The following is a 19,592-nucleotide window of genomic DNA, read 5'->3' on the forward strand; positions in this document are numbered from 1 at the left end:
TATAATAGAGGAATTTAAAGGTAACTTAATACCAACCTCTACTCTCAAAGGACGTATCTTATTGGGAGAACAAGATGATACCATTTATTCATCTAATTAATCTTAGTAATTGAGGTCTGTAGTAAGTGATAGGGAGATATAAATGAGCGATACATAGTCTCACATCTAAAGGAGAACAAAATATAAAGCAGTATGGAAGGTATAACTTTGGAGTAGTTGAAAGATCCAAGAAAACTGAGTGCTGGTTTTGGCTATATCATTAATTCCAAAATTCAGAAACTCTGAAAACTGAGGTTAGTTTTCATTAGGTTGGTGCTAAAACTCATTTGGTGGCAAAACCTGACCTGAACTGACCTGAGGATATTTATAATCTTAATCCTACTTAGTGTGCCTATTCCTAAATTTGCTGCAGGAATATTAGTATATTTGGTTACAGGGTATTTGATTACCCTGCTGGAGATGTGACATAATTATGCGTAGATGTATGAATATGAAAAAATCCCCCAAATTCTGAGTTCTAAACACTTCTGGACGCAGAATTTTTGGATAAGGGGTTATTGGTTCATATTGCACATTTGTTTCAGACAACATACAGAAAATACAGATAAGAGAACATAATACACTGAAACTTGCCTATAAAATTAAAATCACCGCGAAATATTACTACACACCCGTTGGAACACCAAATGTTGGAGAGGAATTTTCATACATTGCTAGTAAGAGTATAGAATAATACAGATACTTTGGAAAATTGTGTGGCAGTTTCTTACAAATTTAAAGATAAATTTTTTACAGTACCCAGCCATTCCAGTCCTAGGTCTTTATTCAAGAGAAAGGAAAACACATGTCCACATAGATTCTTATACAAGAATAATCATAGCATCTTTATTCATAATAGCAACTAGAAGCTGCTCAGATGTCCATTAACAGATGAATGGATAAAAGAACTGTGGTATACAATGAAATATCACTCAGCAACAAACATAAAGTGTATACTGTATGATTTCACTCACATGAAATTCTGGAATATTCAAAACTAACCTATGGTGATAGAAATCAGATCAGTGGTTGCTTCTGAGGCCGGAATGGACATTGACTGCGAAGGGGCATGAGAAAACATTCTGGGGTGTTGGAAATATTCTATGTCTTGTTAGGGTGTGGTTATACAAGTATATGCATTTTTCAAAGTAAACAGTACACTTAAGATTTTGTAAATTATAAAGCAATTCTTTTTCAAAAGGTTGTTCATAGTCTCACTATTTGGAGAGGACCACATTTTGATTTATATCCTGACACTTTAAAAAATATATATTTGTATAACACTTTTATAAATGGAATCAGTATACATGTCATTTAGTAATATGCTTTTTTAAATTCAAGTATATTGTAAACATTTTCCCATGTCATGAAATCTTACGTAATTATGGCTTTGTGGTTTTTTAGATTGATTGACTGATTGATTTTGGCTGCGCCGGGTCTTAGTTGAGACATGTGGACTCTTAGTTGCAGCGTGCGGGCTTCTTAGTTGCGGCATGCATGTGGGATCTAGTTCCCTGACCAGGGATCGAACCCAGGCCCCCTGCATTGGGAGTGCGGAGCCCTACCCACTGGACCACCAGGGAAGTCCCTAGATTTTGTTTTTAAAGCAAGAGTTCCCTTCAGACTATTTGCTGGAAACCTAAGTGTAAAACAGATAAAAGCTCATCTGCTTTGGTTAAATAAGAGGAAGGGGAGGGAGGAGAAATGGTGAATTACATGATCTGTAAGACCCCATTCTCAGTCTAAAGATGTGCTTCTCTGTGTAGGAGAGTAAAAAGTCACCATGACCCTTTACATGTATTCTTTTTCCCATGGTCCTAGCTAAATGGGAAAATAATAACTAACATTTATGGAACACATACTATGGCTCAGGCTTTGTTCTAAGTACTTTATGTAAAATAACTCATTTAATCCTCATAACAACCATATAAGGTAGGTTCTTATTCCCATTTATAAATGGGTACTGCAGTGGAACGTGATCAGATGCTTTGCCCAGGGTCAGTCATTTAGTAAATGATGGAACCCAGATTTGAATTCAGTCCATTTGGCTCCACAGTTCACCACTATACTATAGCTGCTTTTCAGAATAAATGGAATCATTCTGCTTTGTATCTATGAAAAGATAGAGAACTTCTGTGATAATTTTGCCTTTATGTTTGTCTAGAGCTAGCCAACATGGAAGAGGATCCCAGATCAGCTGGAGTTGCTACCTTTGTTCTTCAAGAAGAATTTGATAGATATTCTGGTTATTGGTGGTGTCCAGAAGCTGAAACAAGTAAGAGGCTTCAAAATAATATATTATAGGTCAATTAAAGTATTATGAGATTCAACTACCAATTAGTTAACTGCACAGATTCTTAATTCTGAATAATAGATTCTGAAGTGATGAAGATTAGATCCCACCAGTAATTATTTAGAATATTCAGGCTATATCTCACCATAATGAGTTCTCATAAAAAACAGGTGTATTGTGGTTCAGTACCCCAAGTCCTTCAACTCTCCTTGCCAGTTTTTCATCTAGAAGCTGGTTGGTGGCAACATTGGTGGCAAAATAAAAAATACCACCCCTTAATGGGAGTTGCTATAAAAAACATAGGATTGACTAGAGTCTGCATGAACAGATGGCCAAATTAGTGTATGAATGGATCAGAAAAAAAGAGCACAAATTCCTTCTTTTTCTTCGTGTATTCACAAGGATTTTACTAGCTGAGAAACAGCTCTCTAAAGCAGTAGCTTTCAAACTTTTTGACTGTGATCTGGTTAGAAATTTGTTTTACATTCTAGCCTAATACATTGTACATATACTCTATACATAAAAGGCAGCATGTTTTATGTATAAACTGCTTTTCACTATGGGAGATATAATACTAGAGGGAATGGTCAATTATGATTACTTTCTGGCATAATTCTCCTAAATTTTCAATATTTAATTTCCTTTTAAGCTCCCAGTGGCAGTAAAATTCTTAGAATTCTGTATGAAGAAAATGATGAATCCGAAGTGGAAATTATTCATGTTACGTCCCCTATGTTGGAAACAAGGAGGGCAGATTCATTCCGTTATCCTAAAACAGGTACTGTATTCCATTGGCATTTATATTCACTCATTCCTACTTTTCAAACAAGATTCTTTCTGCATTCATCCAAAGGTATGGTCAACGTGGATATTTTACAGATTTAGTAAGGATGGGTTGTTTAAGTGTCTCTGAAGTAGATTTTTAAATTACAGGCTGATCCTTTTTAATTATTTCAAAGGTGAGGAAGTGCACAAAACTGATTATTTCAAGAAATGAATAAAGTACCTTTGCTTGGAAATAAAGATTTTTAAGGGATTATGTTCTTAATAAATTAGTAATTTTTTCCCATATTGCTATTTACAGCATTTCAATTGTGAAATGATACGAATTCCCCTTCATTACGTACTCTTGATGTTTTTCAGCTTCTTTTTTTTATAGCCATATCAAAAATTATGAACTGAAAAGGAGTTTTGAGATTCTTATGCAATAAAGTCCTGTCTATATGCAAAATTCCTCATTTGACTGAAGTATAAAAAGGATTGATCTGGCAAAATTCGTTTGAATAATTTTGGATATGCATTACTGTTCATTTATGTCTCTTTCTAAAGGCACAGCAAATCCAAAAGTCACTTTTAAGATGTCGGAAATACTGATTGATGCTGAAGGAAGGGTAAGTATAAAATGTTAACTTTTTGTATCATTTGACTAGTCTGTCAATAGAGATTTTAGATATGCTTTTTTATTTTTTGGACTTTTTGAACTTGCTGAGACATCTACAGATCATGATTTCAGGTTGACCTAATTTTCTACTTTGAAAACTTTCTGCTGGTTCCCAAGATAGGAATATGGGGATATGTATATTTACCACTCCTTTCCAGTGTTTTTCCTCTTTGCCTGTGTTAATTCTCCAGATCAGTATTTCTTAAACAGTGGTTACTGACTGGTGAGTTACCTTGTGTGTTGACAGTGGATTAAATATCCCTCATTTCTTTTATACTGCTACTTTCCATTTGGACAGATGCTTATAAGCTAAATGCACACAAAATTAATTAAAAAACAGTCGTCTTTGCTAGACTTTTTTAACAACTTTATTGAGGTATAATTTTATATGTATATATATTTATATATATGTGTGTGTGTGTGTATATATATATATATACACACACACACACACAGTTTAAATATTTATTTATTTATTTGGCTGCACCAGTTCTTTTTAGTTGTGGCACGTGGGGTCTTCGTTGCCGCGTGCGGGATCTTTTTTAGTTGTGGCATGTGGGATCTAGTTCCCTGACCAGGGATTGAACCTGGGCCCCCTGCACTATGAGTGCAGAGTCTTAACCACTGGACCGCCAGGGAAGTCCCTGAAATATAATTCACATACAATACAATTCACTCATTTAAAGTTTAAAATGGCCTTTAGTATATTCACAGAATTGTGCAGCCATCACCACAGTCAATTTTAGAACATTTTCATTACCCCTGAAAGAAACTCACATCCCTTAATCATCATCCCCAGACCTTTCCATGCCCCCCAACCCTGGGCAACCACTAATCTACTTTGTATCTATGGATTTGCCTATTCTGGACATTTCTTATAAATGAAATCATACAGTATCTAGTCTGAGTTCTTTCACTTAGCATCATGTTTTCAAGCACTAATCATGTTGGCACCATGTAACAGCATTTCACTACTTTTTTTTTTTTTTTTTTTTAATTTTTATTTATTTTTTTATTTATGGCTGTGTTGGGTCTTCGTTTCTGTGTGAGGGCTTTCTCTAGTTGCGGCGAGCGGGGGCTGCTCTTCATCGCGGTGCGCGGGCCTCTCACTATCGCGGCCTCTCTTGTTACGGGGCACAGGCTCCAGACACGCAGGCTCAGCAGTTGTGGCCCACGGGCCCACTTGCTCCGCGGCATGTGGGATCTTCCCAGACCAGGGCTCGAACCCGTGTCCCCTGCATTGGCAGGCAGATTCTCAACCACTGCGCCACCAGGGAAGCCCTCACTACTTTTTATCGCCCAAAAATATTCCATTGTATGGATATACAACATTTTATTTATCCTAGCCATCCTAGTGGATTTGAAGTTGCACCTTACTGTGGTTTAGATTTACATTTTTCTGATGGCTAATGATGTTGAGCATCTTTTCATGTGCTTATTGGCCATTTGTATATCTTCTTTGGAGAACTGTCTATTCAGATCCTTTGTCCATTTTTTAAAAAGTATATTTAAAATTGTGTTAGCTATACTATTAAGGGAAAAAAGTTTGCTCTCAGGACCATTTCACTAATATATTACAAAAATAGTATTTTAAGCTAAAATATAAGGAACTAGGGACTATTATTTTTCTTACATACTAGAGTCTATAAAGTGATTAAAATCTGATTTTACCAGTTATTATCAAGAGTTCTGTTAGTATAAACTCATGGGAAAAGACTTTTAGACTATGCTAATTCTTGTAGTTAGGACTTGTTAGATGTAAGAGCACCAGTAGAGGTAACCCATGACTTACTGCTGGTTTTGTTAATCCTGTGTACCTAAGACTGAAAAAGTATGCTGTTAAAGATAGTGATTTAAGTAGACCAATAAGCTAGTTACTTATCTCAGTCTTCTATAACTAGATTCCTTTTTTCTTTTTTAATAGCTTATAGATGTCATAGATAAGGAACTAATTCAGCCTTTTGAGATTCTGTTTGAAGGAGTTGAATATATTGCCAGAGCTGGATGGACTCCAGAGGGAAAATAGTGCGTATGTTAAATTGCCACTTCTTTACAAATAATTTAGGACCCAGAACTGTCTGCTGTTAGATTTTTCCTTTCCGTTGGAGCTGCCTTCACATGTAAATTTGAAGTGTAGATAGTTCTGCACAAAGAATTTTTCCTGAACTTAGTGGACTTGTAATCCTATAAGCATAGGTGCATTGCATTTTAATTCTGTCTCTTAGCCAGTCACAGTTTCACAGTGTTATTTGTGGTTAAATTGTATGACTTTTAGGCTCACATATAAGTATGTATTTTTTTTATTAAATAATTAAGCAGAAATATTTGTAGAGCCTTATGTGAAGATGATTACATGTAGTTCCTGTGTCTAATGTGGACAACAGGAGTTTCACGAGACATTTATCGACATTAAAGGGAGAAAACAATTTCAAAGGCCATCTGTGATTTTGGAAATTTAAAGAAAACTACTTTTAAAAACTCAACTCAAGCTTAACTTTTAAAAATAAGTGTAGAATAAGCTAATACTTTTAATTAGCCATTTGTAAGTGATAATTTAACATATACTAAAGCAATACTTTCATTGTGATTATAGAAATAACTGATGGGTGCTAGGGGAAAGATTAGTGGAATATTCATTTTCTGAAGAGTGTGCTTTATTTTGTGCTTTTCTTTTGTTTATTTAAATAGTGCGTGGGCTATCCTACTAGATCGCTCCCAAACTCGCCTACAGATAGTGTTGATCTCACCTGAATTATTTATCCCAGTAGAAGATGATGCCATGGAAAGACAGAGACTCATCGAGTCAGTGCCTGACTCTGTGACGCCACTGATTATCTATGAAGAAACAACAGACATCTGGATAAATGTATGCATGTTTTCTTGTACTTGGTTTGAATATTTTCTCAGAATGCTAAAGCAAATGAAGCTCGATAGCAAACTATCAAAATGAATTTTTTGAGTTCAAAGTAACCTTGAATGTTACTTGCTTAGTTTGAACATTTATTTTCAGATTGGAATGTTGGTTCCAGAATGGGTAATGGTTCGTACATAAAAGGTACAAACTGAAATGACATCTCCCTGGCTGCAGAATTGCCCTTGTTTCTGGACACATCAGATATTGAAAACACAGCCTCATTAGTGCCTCTGAGAGGACCACAAGAATCCTGTCTAGAAAAGATTTTCTTTTAAGTTGGCAAACTATACCAAAATATAACAGTTTGGGATTGAATTTTTCATTTTCCAGTTTAGTGGAAAAAACTTAAACAAGATACAAAATAAATAAAGCTAGCTCACTCCCTGGCTGAATATAGGCTTCATATGATTCACCTAAAACAGATGAACATCTGTTTTCCCTTGAACTGTTAGAATATTTCTCTCTGGAAAAGAAAAGTAAAATACATTTTTCTCATCACTTCTGTAATAAGATTTATATCATTAAACAAACTTCGTGCCATGTTTCAAAGAATTTCAGAGATGGTGAGTAAGAAACAGCTTTTGGTCATATTTTTCTTTTTTCTCCATTTGGAAACATTTATTTCTCAATAGATGAAGTCTTTGACTAAAGTAAGAGAAACGTGAAAGGCCCAGGCAAAATCTCTAATTGTACATATACCATACACCCTAGCCTGACAGTTATTTATATTTCAGAGTATGTTTATCGAGTAATTCTTCTTTCTCTGGCTTAATTGAATTGTTTATGTAGTATTTTCATTAATGTGTGTAGTAAATTAAGCTATTCATTTTACAGATCCATGACATCTTTCATGTTTTTCCCCAAAGTCATGAAGATGAAATTGAATTTATTTTTGCCTCTGAATGCAAAACAGGTTTTCGACATTTATATAAAATCACATCCATTTTAAAGGAGAGCAAATACAAACGATCCAGTGGTGGGCTGCCTGCCCCAAGTAAGAAATCCTTTTTTATTTAAAAAGGGGAAAACGTTGGGGGCAGAAGGTGGGAGGGGCAGGGTAATGTAATGTCTTTTTTGTGTACTTTATAAGCATAGGACAAAGTTCTTGATGGATACATAATAAACTATTAATAGTGGGTAATCTCTGGGTATTGGGATTATTTATTTTTACTTTCTGTTTTTGCCTTAACTATACATTTTGTTTAAAGTGAGCTCATATAATTTTTAGATTAAAAAAGCTAGTTTTAAAACATTACAAAGTTATTAGATATTTGTGCATACTAGATTTTTTTTATACTGTCTGCATCTACACTGAAGTTGATTTATATAGGTACAGCTCTTCAGATTGATGTAATTATGTTTCCCAAAGTGAAATTAAATATTACGTCAACTGAAGTTAGTTTCTTTTTAAAAAGTGATGGGTTTCCTTCTGGGAAATGTAATACAGAATGTGTAAGCCTAGGAAAAATGAAATGGTACATTGAATACTCCTGTGTTTTTAAAAAATTGAGTTATGGTTTTCTACTTTAATACTATAGAGTTTGTTTTGGAATAGTAGGCATTTAATGATGTTATGTTATATGCTTTACTGCCATTTGTAACTTAACAGACTCAACATAGCCATTTTTAAAAAACTGTAGTAAAATATACAAACCAAAATTTATCATTTTAACTGTTTTAAGTGTGCGGTTTCATGGCATTAAGTGTATTCATATTGTTCTGCAACCATTACCACCATCCATCTCCAGAACATTTTTCATTTTCCAAAACTGAAACTATCCAATAAGGAATACCCAATTTAGTGGAAAATAAGTAACTTCTCATTCCTTCCTCCCCTCAGCCCCTGGCTGCCACTTTCTGTCTCTATGAATTTGACTACTCTAGATACTTCATATAAGTGGAATCATACAGGTCTGTCCTTTTATGACTGGCTTATTTCATTTAGCATAGTGTCTTCAAGCTTCAGCCAGGTTGTAGCATGTGTCAAAATGTCCTTCCTTTTTAAGGTTGAATAATAATCCATTGTATATAGAAACACATTTTGTTTATCCATTCACCTATCCATGAACAGATGGGTTGCTTCTACCTTTTGACTGTTGTGAATCATGCTGTAGTGAGCATGGATGGACAGACATCTGTTTCAGACCCTGCTTTCAATTCTTTTGGGTATATACCCAGAAGTGAAATTGCTGGATATGATAACTCTTTTTGTGATTTTTTGAGGAACCACCATACTCTTTTCCATAGCAGCTGCACCTTAGTACATTCCCATTAGAAGTGCACAAAAGTTCCAATTTCTCCACATCCTTGCTAACACTTGTTATTTTCTGGATGTAGTTTTTTTTGTTTGTTTTGGTTTGGTTTTTGTTTTGTGGGGTTTTTTTGGTAAGAGCCATCCTAGTGGGTGTGAAATGGTATGTCATTGTGCTTTTGATTTGCATTTTCCTAATGATTAGTAACATTATCATGTTGCTTGGCCATTTGTATATCTTCTTTAGAGAAATGTCTATTTGAATCCTTTGCCAACTTTTTAGTTGGGTTGTTTTTTCAACATGGCCTTTTTATATATATATATATATATATATATAAATTTATTTATTTTTGGCTGCATTGGGTCTTCATTGCTGCACGCAGGCTTTCTCTAGTTGCGGTGAGCGAAGGCTACTCTTTGTTGAAGTGCACGGGCTTCTTACTGCAGTGGCTTCTTTTGTTGCAGAGCACGGGCTCTAGGCATGCGGGCTAAAGTAGTTGGGGCATACGGGCTCAGTAGTTGTGGCTCATGGGCTCTAGAGCGCAGGCTCAGTAGTTGTGGCGCACAGGCTTAGTTGTTCCGCGGCACATGGGATCTTCCCGGACCAGGGCTCGAACCCGTGTCCCCTGCATTGGCAGGCGGATTCTTAACCACTGCACCACCAGGGAAGCCCTCAACATGGCCTTTTAAATATCATTCTTACTTGGGAAACAGTGAGCTACATCTTAGGACAGCAAAGTAAATACTGCCTATGACTTTGCTCCTTCTCTTAGCCTAATTTTTTTTTAATCAGACAGGAGCTTATATATCCAAGATGGAGATTTCTTCCCTAAGACCCTTAGTTTAATTTGGCCCTTAGCATGAAATTGCCCTTACCAGTTCCTCTGTTGTTCAGAAATTAAATCTACTTATGGAATTCTGGAAAGTTTAGTGATGAAGACTGGTCAAAGAGCTATGAATAGTAGTTAATTAACTAAAACAACATTCTTGGGACAGTGATAAAAAGATGATAACTTAAAATTTTATACTCCTGTTGAAGAATAAGAAGAGCTGTCACCTTAGCTAACGTTCTTCTCAGAACACCTAGCCTCTGTTCCCTCTCAGTGTCTGTTTCTGGGCCCCTCAGTTTGTCTACCTCTTCTTTCCATTTCCCTCCTTTATACTTAGTCTTTCTTGCTCCAGATCTTCCTCCTTTTCTTGATGTCCATTTTATTTTATTCTTCCCTCCTTTCTTCCATAAGTGTCTATAATGTGTAACAATTAGTATTTTTTAAAAATATTTATTTATTTATTTGGTTGCGCTGGGTCTTAATTGCGGCAGGTGGGCTCCTTAGTTGTGGCATGCATGTGGGATCTAGTTCCCTGAGCAGGGATCAAACACAGACCCCCTACATTGGGAGTACGGAGTCTGAACCACTGCGCCACCAAAGAAGTCCCAATTAGTATTTATTATATGTTAAATAATATTTATTTTCTGGTGATAAAATTTAAAATACTAAGTTGAATTTTTGTATCTAAGAAAAAGAAAAGGAGTCTATTTTTTTTTAACTTGAGTAGGACCCTACTTAAGATCCTGTATCATCTCACCATCTCGGCTTGTCCTCAGCTGTCACTCCCCAGAGCCAGAGCTGGTAGCAGCTAGGCATAGAGCAGTGGTTCCATTTTTTTAACTTTCTCCTTAGGCCACTGAGAGAGCCTCATCTACCAAGACAGAATCTTATAAAGATAAATGAGACGTGTTGGTATTGACTATGGTAATACCCAATTTGTTTTTGGCAAATGAAAAACAATTGTATTAAAATTTTCCATTTCTGGCTTTTTAAGTAGTTTGTTGCATTTCTGGAAGAAATGCCTTATTGACCCATTAGATTTTTTTATCTTTCTAACCAAAGGTCTAGGAATGCAAGTGCTTTTGAGTTCTTTCTGTCTTTGCCATAAGAATCTATTTTGCGGTTTTCACTTTATTTACATGGATTATTCCATTATTATTATGAAGACTCATAACTTGGAATTTTTTTTAACTTTAGACTTTATTGTAAGGTGAAATTCACATAACATTAACCATTTTAAAGTGAACATTTAAAATGAACTGTGGCATTTAGTACATTTACAAAGTTAATGCAACTACCTACCACCTCTATCTAGTTCCAAAACATTTTCATTACTCCAGACATAACTTTGAATTTTTCAGTGTTACCTTTTTGGAAAAAAGAGTTTAGAATACTATTTTTCATTGTTTCATTTGCTTGTAGTCTGGTATAGAGTGCTGAATTATGATTATGTTTATCTTCAGGTGATTTCAAGTGCCCTGTCAAAGAGGAAATAGCAATTACCAGCGGTGAATGGGAAGTTCTTGGCCGGCATGGATCTAATGTATGTTCTTTTATTCTACTGATATATTTAGTCAACATCGGCTGTGTGTATGCAGTACTAAAAATCAGTAGTGCAACTTCATATGACCCCAGTATTTTGAAAATATTTTTAGGGCCTAAAAGAACCCAGTTTGTTGGAAAAGAAGAGTCTTAGTTTAAATTATAAATCTCACCCATTTTATAACCCTGGTATTAGATGTGACTAAAGGTCACCATTTTCAAATACAGTGTTAATACTTAATAAGGAAAGGGCTGGTCCATACTTTTCGAGTCTAGCAAAAGTGAGTTATGAAAAAAAAAAATAAAGTGAGTTATGATATAGTTTTGAAAATTATTTCTAAATCTCTTATAGACTACTTGTGTCATTTCTACATTAGAAAATGCATTTACTACTTCTGAAGTAGTGATGCTGTTTCATTCACCTGTTTATCTTATCTCACAAATTTGAAGTTTCATCTACCACCTGCAGAATTTGATGAACATTTGTACAGAGCGTAGATTGATAAAGAAGAGGGAAATCCACCCTCTGTTTCACTCTTGGCATACATATGGCTTTCTGTAGTAATTCAATGAATTCTAATTTTATTTCTTTTGCCTTTTATAGTACCTTGTGTTTGTTTCAACTTTCAGTTAGGTGGTCAGTTTCATGAGATATCTAAGAAAGCCATCCTTTATGTGTGATACGTACAGTTAAGATGATGTATGCTACCAGGATTTAGTGAAGGCCTGTGATTTCCTCAATTGATTCGGAGATTTATTGAAGGATTATGTATACTGGCTACTGTAGAAGTCACTACTCGTAGTCCCCAAGGTGATTAAGGAGAAAGAATGAAGATCCAGGTCCCAGGTTTGTTTTTGTTGGTAAAAACTTTAGAATATAATAGGCGACCTTTAAAGTCTTGTTTCCACTGAGAGTGTCACATGACCTTTTGGTTATATATTCAATATATTTTTTCTCTTTGGGGACCTTGGATGTTATTGTCACCTGAGAAAAATCTTACAGTGTAATTCTAAGTTCTGATAATAAAAATTTACACTAATGTAAACTTCATGCTGTGTAATGGTTGACAATACTGAGGGAATCCCCAAAATTGTGTTTATGCAGATCTGAACCTTATTTGGGCAACCTAAGTGTCTTTCTACTACTTGCATAATGTACATCAATTTTCTTCTTTATGTCATACTTATTTATGTGATGTGCTTGTGTCTCTCTTTCTTACTTTTCTATTTTCTCTCTATTCTTGCTTACTTTTTTTAAGTTACCTTTCCCTTCTTTACTTTTGCCAGTGACCTGTTCACACCCAAAGATTTCTAATGACCATAATTGAGTAAATCTTTGAGGCTTTAAACCCATGTGCCCCTTAGGGTTCTCAGAGTGTGTTCTCTGGACCACAGAGGATCCGCATCACCTGGGAACTTTTTAGAACTACAAATTCTTGCCCCCCTCGCCCCCCAGACCTCCTGAATCAAAAAGCCTGGGGGTAGGACCCAGCAATCTGTTTCACAAGCCCCTCAGGTGATTCTGGTATTCATGTGATGCTGAAACCCTCAGGTGTTTCATGTAAAGTTGCTACATGAAACAAAGAAAGGGGAGTGAGGAATTAACCAGTTATTTATGCAGTTTTGAGAGGCCTGACTTCCAACTGCTAGGTCAAGAGCAGAACCAGTCCTGACGTTTTGCACAGATAACACATACCTGTGAAGCTTCATGAATGTTTGTCTGCCACTTCTTATCCTTTGTATTCTTTCTGTCTGTGTCATATAGGTCTACTTAATGTCAAGTGTGTTTATTTCTCTATCCATGCATGCTAAGAAAATGTTTATAATGACTAAGAAGAAGCTTCTTGGAGAAAACGTGGCATTTAAAAATACTTGCTTTTAGAAATGTACTTGTGGTTTTCTTTGCTGTATAAAACAGTTTGAATTTTTTTTTAATAAATTTATTTACTTTATTTATTTATTTGTGGCTGTGTTGGGTCTTCTTTGCTGCACGCGGGCTTTCTCTAGTTGCAGTGAGCTGGGGCTACTCTTTGTTGGGGTGCACGGGCTTCTCACTGGGGTGGCTTCTCTTGTTGCGGAGCACGGGCTCTAGGCGCACGGGCTCAGTAGTTGTGGCTTGCGGGCTCTAGAACGCAGGCTCAGTAGTTGTGGCGCACAGGCTTAGTTGCTCCACGGCATATGGGATCTTCCTGGACCAGGGATCGAACCCGTGTCCCCTGCACTGGCAGGCGGATTCTTTTTTTTTTTGACTGTTTATTTTTATTTTTATTTTTATTTTTTTTAACATCTTTATTGGAGTATAATTGCTTTACAATGGTGTGGTTAGTTTCTGCTTTATAACAAAGTGAATCAGCTATACACATACCTATATCCCCATATCTCCTCCCTCTTGCGTCTCCCTTCACCCTCCCTATCCCACCCCTCTAGGTGGTCACAAAGCCACAAGCTGATCTCCTGCGCTATGCGGCTGCTTCCCACTAGCTGTCTGTTTTACATTTGGCAGTGTATTCATGTCCATGCCACTCTCTCACTTCATCCCAGCTTACCCTTCCCTCTCCCTGTGTCCTCAAGTCTATTCTCTATGCCTGCGTCTCTATTCTTGTCCTGGCAGGTGGATTCTTAACCACTGCGCCACCATGGAAGCCCAAACAGTTTGAATTTTATTAAACATCATTTGAGTAGGCTGCTAGAAGATTTTGAAAAGGAACAATAAAAGCCATTTATTTAGAATCTTACTGTAATTTAGGAAGAATATTAAGTGAATTCAGCTATGAGTATACTTGCAGTTCTTTTGAGTTCTGAATGAAGACTTAAAAGATCCTTCATACTTATTTATAAACTATACCAGTATTGAAACTGATTGAGTGATTGAGTTCAGTTATTCCCCAGCCCAATAGATAAAAAATTTTTGCAAATTTGTACAAAAGACTAAAAAAGCACTGCCTAAGATAATGCTGCACTGAGAAATAGGATGCTAAAATTAAACTCTTTTAAGTGTGCGTGAATGGTTGACCTGAGCTGCAATATAGGTATTTTTTTCTCTGTAAAGGATTGTCATTTTAATGAAATAATTTTTGTATTTTAAGAAAAGTGCACATTCTAACCATATAGGAAACTACCAATAGCATGCAACTTGGACATCGTTTTACCTTCTGGACAGGATCTATTCTTAGCTATAAGACATGAGCAAAACCAACTCAAGCTTATTAACATTGGTGACAAATTTTTAAAAAGAGGCACAAGGCAAAGGGTGACTCAAATGATTCTGAATAAAAATTGGATATTGTTTGTTAAATCACTGATCTTGCCAAGGTCATACTAGGCACTGATTTTTTTGTTGTTATTTTGACAGATCCAGGTTGATGAAGTCAGAAAGCTGGTATATTTTGAAGGCACCAAAGACTCTCCTTTAGAACATCACCTGTACGTGGTCAGTTATGTAAATCCTGGAGAGGTGACAAGGCTGACCGACCGCGGCTATTCCCACTCTTGCTTGCATCAGCCGGGTATTAAGTCCCTGTTTGAAAAGGGTTTCCTGTCATATAAAAAACCCTCTACTCATGTATACTCCTTTTCAGTAATGTGAAGATTGGTGAAGTTGGGCCTGCAGAAACCTTAGCCTTAACTTTAGAATTGTATATGTGTATAAATGGTCAGACTCTTACCATACGCCAGCTATAGCATCAGTGCAGATGTAGCAACAGATAACCTTTTTTACTTTTCCCTGGGGAAAAGTAATTGTTTTTCCTTTCTCTAGCATTGTGACTTCTTTATAAGTAAGTATAGTAACCAGAAGAATCCACACTGTGTGTCCCTTTACAAGCTCTCAAGTCCTGAAGATGACCCAACCTGCAAAACAAAGGAATTTTGGGCCACCATTTTGGATTCAGCAGGTACTCATTTCCCTGAGCCTGATCTTAAGTAGGATTAGTACATTAGGGCACTAAACCTGTGTCATATGTCCACATTTCCTGAACAGAGTATTCCCGTCTCTTATCACCACCTGTCCCTGAGCTGCTGGGTTCCTGATTGATCCCACCCCTCCTAGTCTATCAATTATCAAATAAGACTGGTTACCTCCTACTCCAGGCAGGAGCAAGTCTGGAAGGCCTTTTTGAAAATAAAATTAAAATAGTCAAGATACCAGCTAGGAAGTGATTTATTCACATGTTTGGATGAGTTCCCAGATAAACAGCTGAATTTGAAGGTAATATATACTGAGCTAGTAAGACTCTTGAGCAGGGAAGCCACAGTTTTAAGGAATACCCAGCTGGTCACTTTCTTAAACTTCTACAGCACTTGTAATGGCCATCTTAATAAAAGATAGAACACTCATTCTGTATGGGAGTGAAGAGCACTGTGAATTACCTATTTTTAAAATGCTTGATTTCTTAAACATGAAGAATGGACTAATTTTTATATCTTTTAATTCATTTTATCCCCAAATTCTTTTTTTCCTGTTAGGTATTTTCACTCTTAAATATCTCCTAAGGGATTAAGAAATTAGTGCAAAACCACAAGGTATAAGTATGTTCTGATGTCCACAATCAGAATTTGTGATATGGTGATGATCTCTGCTTAGACTAACATCATCCAGTATGCACAGATTTAGTATAGGTCTATATCACTTTGGAAAACCAATTGATTAAGTTAATTTGTGGTTTCAGTTTCCCATCAAGTATATGGCTTAACCATCAATAAGTTACACAAACCGAGCACAAAGTATTTGTGTTCTGCGTGTGAATACCTCCTGGGCTCCAAGGATTGTTCATAATACTTTGTGTCTGCTTCTTAAATAGATAATTTGATATGTTCACTAGATTTACTTTTTTAAAGATAACTTCGTGCTTGATTTCTTGCTTATCATCTGAAGCGGGGGATGGTTAGTTATTTGTGTATAGAGTGGTGGGTTTATGGTATCTTTTCCTTGCTCTCAGATTGCTGAGCTCCCATAAGAACTCCTTTTACAGACTGTGTTACCTCCTCTCAGGTCCTCTTCCTGACTATACCCCTCCAGAAATTTTTTCTTTTGAAAGCACTACTGGATTTACATTGTATGGGATGCTATACAAACCTCATGATCTACAACCTGGAAAGAAATACCCGACTGTGCTGTTTATATATGGTGGTCCTCAGGTGGGCATATTTATATACATATATATGTGTGTGTGTGTATTTTTTCATTTTCTTTTTTTAGGTGATTTGTTTTTTAAATGTCTGGTCAATTGTTTAAGTTAAGATTTGAGCATTGCTGAGCCTCTGCTATTATTGACTCTGGCTTATGCTCTAATTATCCAATTTAGGAGTTCAGGAAGCTGGGTTTTGTTCGATAGCTAACTCGAAAATCAGTGTCAATTTATTTCTTCTTTTTTTTTTTTTGGCCTCACCACGCGGTTTGTGGGATCTTAGTTCCCCGACTAGGGATCAAACCCAGGCCCTCGCCAGTGAAAGCACAGAGTCTTAACCACTGGACCGCCAAGGGAATTCCCTCAATGTCAATTTCTTAATTTACAGTGAGGACTGTAACTGTCATGGGGAATGTAATATGTCAGTAGGTAAATATGTTGTTTTGTGGGTAGAGAACTTGTTTTGGAAATGATATTAAATAATTAAATGTCTTGGTAAATAAAGAGTCTTAACAGATATTTTTGAAAGCCTTGGTAGCCTAATGAATTCCGTCTCTTCATTCTAAGGCCACATCTCTCAAGCAAGCTATAATACTTTAATCAGCTAGTTAAGGCAACTGCTATACTGCTATTCAGCACTGTAAGAAGTTTGCACCTTGATCTTCTTGTTTCCACCTTAAATATTAGCATGTGAATATTAAGCAGATTTTACTGACTGTCAGAGTAAAGTATTTTGGATAGGTGAATTGGTAAATTGGTAATTTTTTTAAATGTTTAATCTTGGTTATATATCTTACACTGAGACCCTGTAGAAATTAGAATATAATTACAATGTTTTTCTAATACAACTCTCTTGGACTCAGTAAATATCCTTTATAATTATACCCAGTTATTCAGATCTGGAAATGTATCTAGATGTAAAGTTATCCAAAAAATAAAAGTAACTACATAAGCCATAACATCTCAGCAATAACCATCATATATCAAGTTAAATCACTTTGCCATTGTTTAGTGTGTTTTACAAACAAAACGTGATTCACATTTGTATAATTGTCATCTACACATAATTATGAAAGAATTAAATTAGACTTCTCTTAAAAACTTTGAGCCAAATCTTTGTAAACTTAAAAAAAGGTGTAATACAAAGAAATTCAGGAGAGAAATTACAGGACACTCTCAGAAGCTTTACATGTTTTGTTATATTATTTTGATATTATGACTAAGTAAGAAGGGTGTTTCTCCTTCCCAATGAAGAAATGATATATGAGATATGTGGAAAACACACTATAAAAACTAGCTGGTTATTTAGATTTTTAATACTAAAGGACTCCTTATATTAGTAGTTAAGTTTTAAAAGTCTAAGCCATATGAAAAGGTAGTATCACTAATCATTAGGGAAATGCAAATCAAAACCACAATGAGATACCACCTCACACCCCTTAGGATAGCTGTTATCAAAAAAAAAAAAAAAGGAAAATAATAAATGTTGGTGAGGGTGTAGAAAAATTGGAACTCTAATACATTGCTGATGGGAATGTAAAATGATGCAGCTGCTATGGAAAACAATATGGCAGTACTTCAAAAAGTTAAACATAGAATTATAATCTGATCCAGCAATTCCATTTCAGGATGTATACCCAAAAGAATTCAAAGCAAAAACTCAAACAGATACTTGTACACCAGTGTTGATTGCAACATTATTCACTATAGCCAAAAGGTGGAAGCAACCCCAGTTTCCGTTGATAGATGAATGGGTAAACAAAATGTGGTATGTTAGAGGAATATTATGCAGCCTTTAAAAAAAAAGGAAATTCTGACTCATACTACAACATGGATGAACATTGAGGTCACTATGCTAAGTAAAATAAGCCAGGCACAGAAGGATAAATATTATATTTTTCCACTGTATAAGGTACCTAGAAGAAGTAATTCATAGAGACAGAAAGTAGAATAGAGGTTGTCAGGGACTGGGGAAGGGTTAGGGAATTATTGTTTAATAGGTTTGAAGTTTCTGTTTGGGATGATGAAAAAGTTCTGGAAATGGACAGTGATGATGGTTGCACAACAGTGTGTACTTAATACCACTGAATTATATACACTTAAAATGGTTAAAATGCATGTTTTACTATAATAAAGTCCTCGCCATGCAGTAAAAACAAAATTCTTTAATTGTTTGGAGTACCTTATGAATCCAACTGTATTTTTTTGCACTTATAGAACAGTTTCTTTCTCGAAGTGTTCTTTGGAAGCATTCATATTTGGCGAGACCACAGGAGAATCTGCTGTTCAGTTTGCAGGGAGATTTCCCCATAAGACTTTGCGTGATAGAATGCATTTGGCACTTCAACCCACTGGGGGATCATTCATCCTTATGTTTGATGACCATGTGGATTAGTTACGAAGAGGCTCCTTTAATGTAAGATCAGATCTTTCTAATAGCACACAATAACCTTGCAAAATTTGATTAAATCACATAAGTGGTCCAAACCTTTTTTTTTCTTGGTGTATATTCAGGTCAAAGTGGAAATCTTTTGAATAGCAACAGTGCCACAATTCACAACATGAGGTGAATTACTTCATCACTAAATGCAGCAATGTCTGTAGTTGGACAAAAGTAAACCAAGGAAAGCAACAAATATTTCCATTAAAGTCATCAAGGCTTAGTTCTTTAAACTTTCATTGATAACAGTATGTGGTTTAAAAATGTTTATTTAACAAATACTTCTGATACTTCCTGTGTGCCAGACACTGTTCTGCAACATAAATGCACAAGAGAGCAAGTTAAAATAGCAGAACACAGGTTTTGAAGAATTGATACTGAGAAAACTTCTGAATTCTTAGTGCTGAAGGGCATTATGTTTAAGTACCCCCCTCCTTCTAAGAAGAAGCAGGCCTGGAGGCTGCAAAGGCAGAAACACTGGCTCTGGGGGAGAATGTTCCTATCAGGCAATTGAGGCCACCTTCTGTGATTGACAGCAGGCAAAGAAGTGAGTTAGTTTTCTTATATGTTCATATATGTGTTCCTTGCCTAATACTTCTTTTTTCAGCTCCCTCCCTTTAAAAACAAGCACCTTTGCCCACCAACCCCTCCTCCCAAGGTAGAAAGGGAAAACATCATTCTCCTATGTCTGTTTTTCATTCATTCAGCAAATAGTT

General features: G+C 35.9%; 1 protein-coding gene and 1 non-coding gene across 2 annotated transcripts in view; one reads left to right on the forward strand and one right to left on the reverse strand.

The window, feature by feature from the left end:
• DPP8 (dipeptidyl peptidase 8) overlaps positions 1-19,592 on the forward strand; it is a 65,691-nt gene that overhangs the window by 36,276 nt on the left and 9,823 nt on the right. Inside the window, 11 exon segments of the mRNA XM_036841984.1 lie at positions 2,204-2,314; positions 2,982-3,110; positions 3,662-3,723; positions 5,698-5,798; positions 6,462-6,639; positions 7,522-7,681; positions 11,232-11,311; positions 14,663-14,803; positions 14,805-14,816; positions 15,068-15,203; positions 16,301-16,446. Of these exon segments, the coding sequence (XP_036697879.1) occupies positions 2,204-2,314; positions 2,982-3,110; positions 3,662-3,723; positions 5,698-5,798; positions 6,462-6,639; positions 7,522-7,681; positions 11,232-11,311; positions 14,663-14,803; positions 14,805-14,816; positions 15,068-15,203; positions 16,301-16,446 (1,256 nt within the window).
• Positions 4,340-4,412, reverse strand: TRNAM-CAU. Its single transcript has one exon. It is a non-coding gene; the product is annotated as a tRNA-Met (tRNA).

Source organism: Balaenoptera musculus, chromosome 2 (genome assembly GCF_009873245.2).
Source record: "Balaenoptera musculus isolate JJ_BM4_2016_0621 chromosome 2, mBalMus1.pri.v3, whole genome shotgun sequence".
NCBI lineage: Eukaryota > Metazoa > Chordata > Mammalia > Artiodactyla > Balaenopteridae > Balaenoptera > Balaenoptera musculus.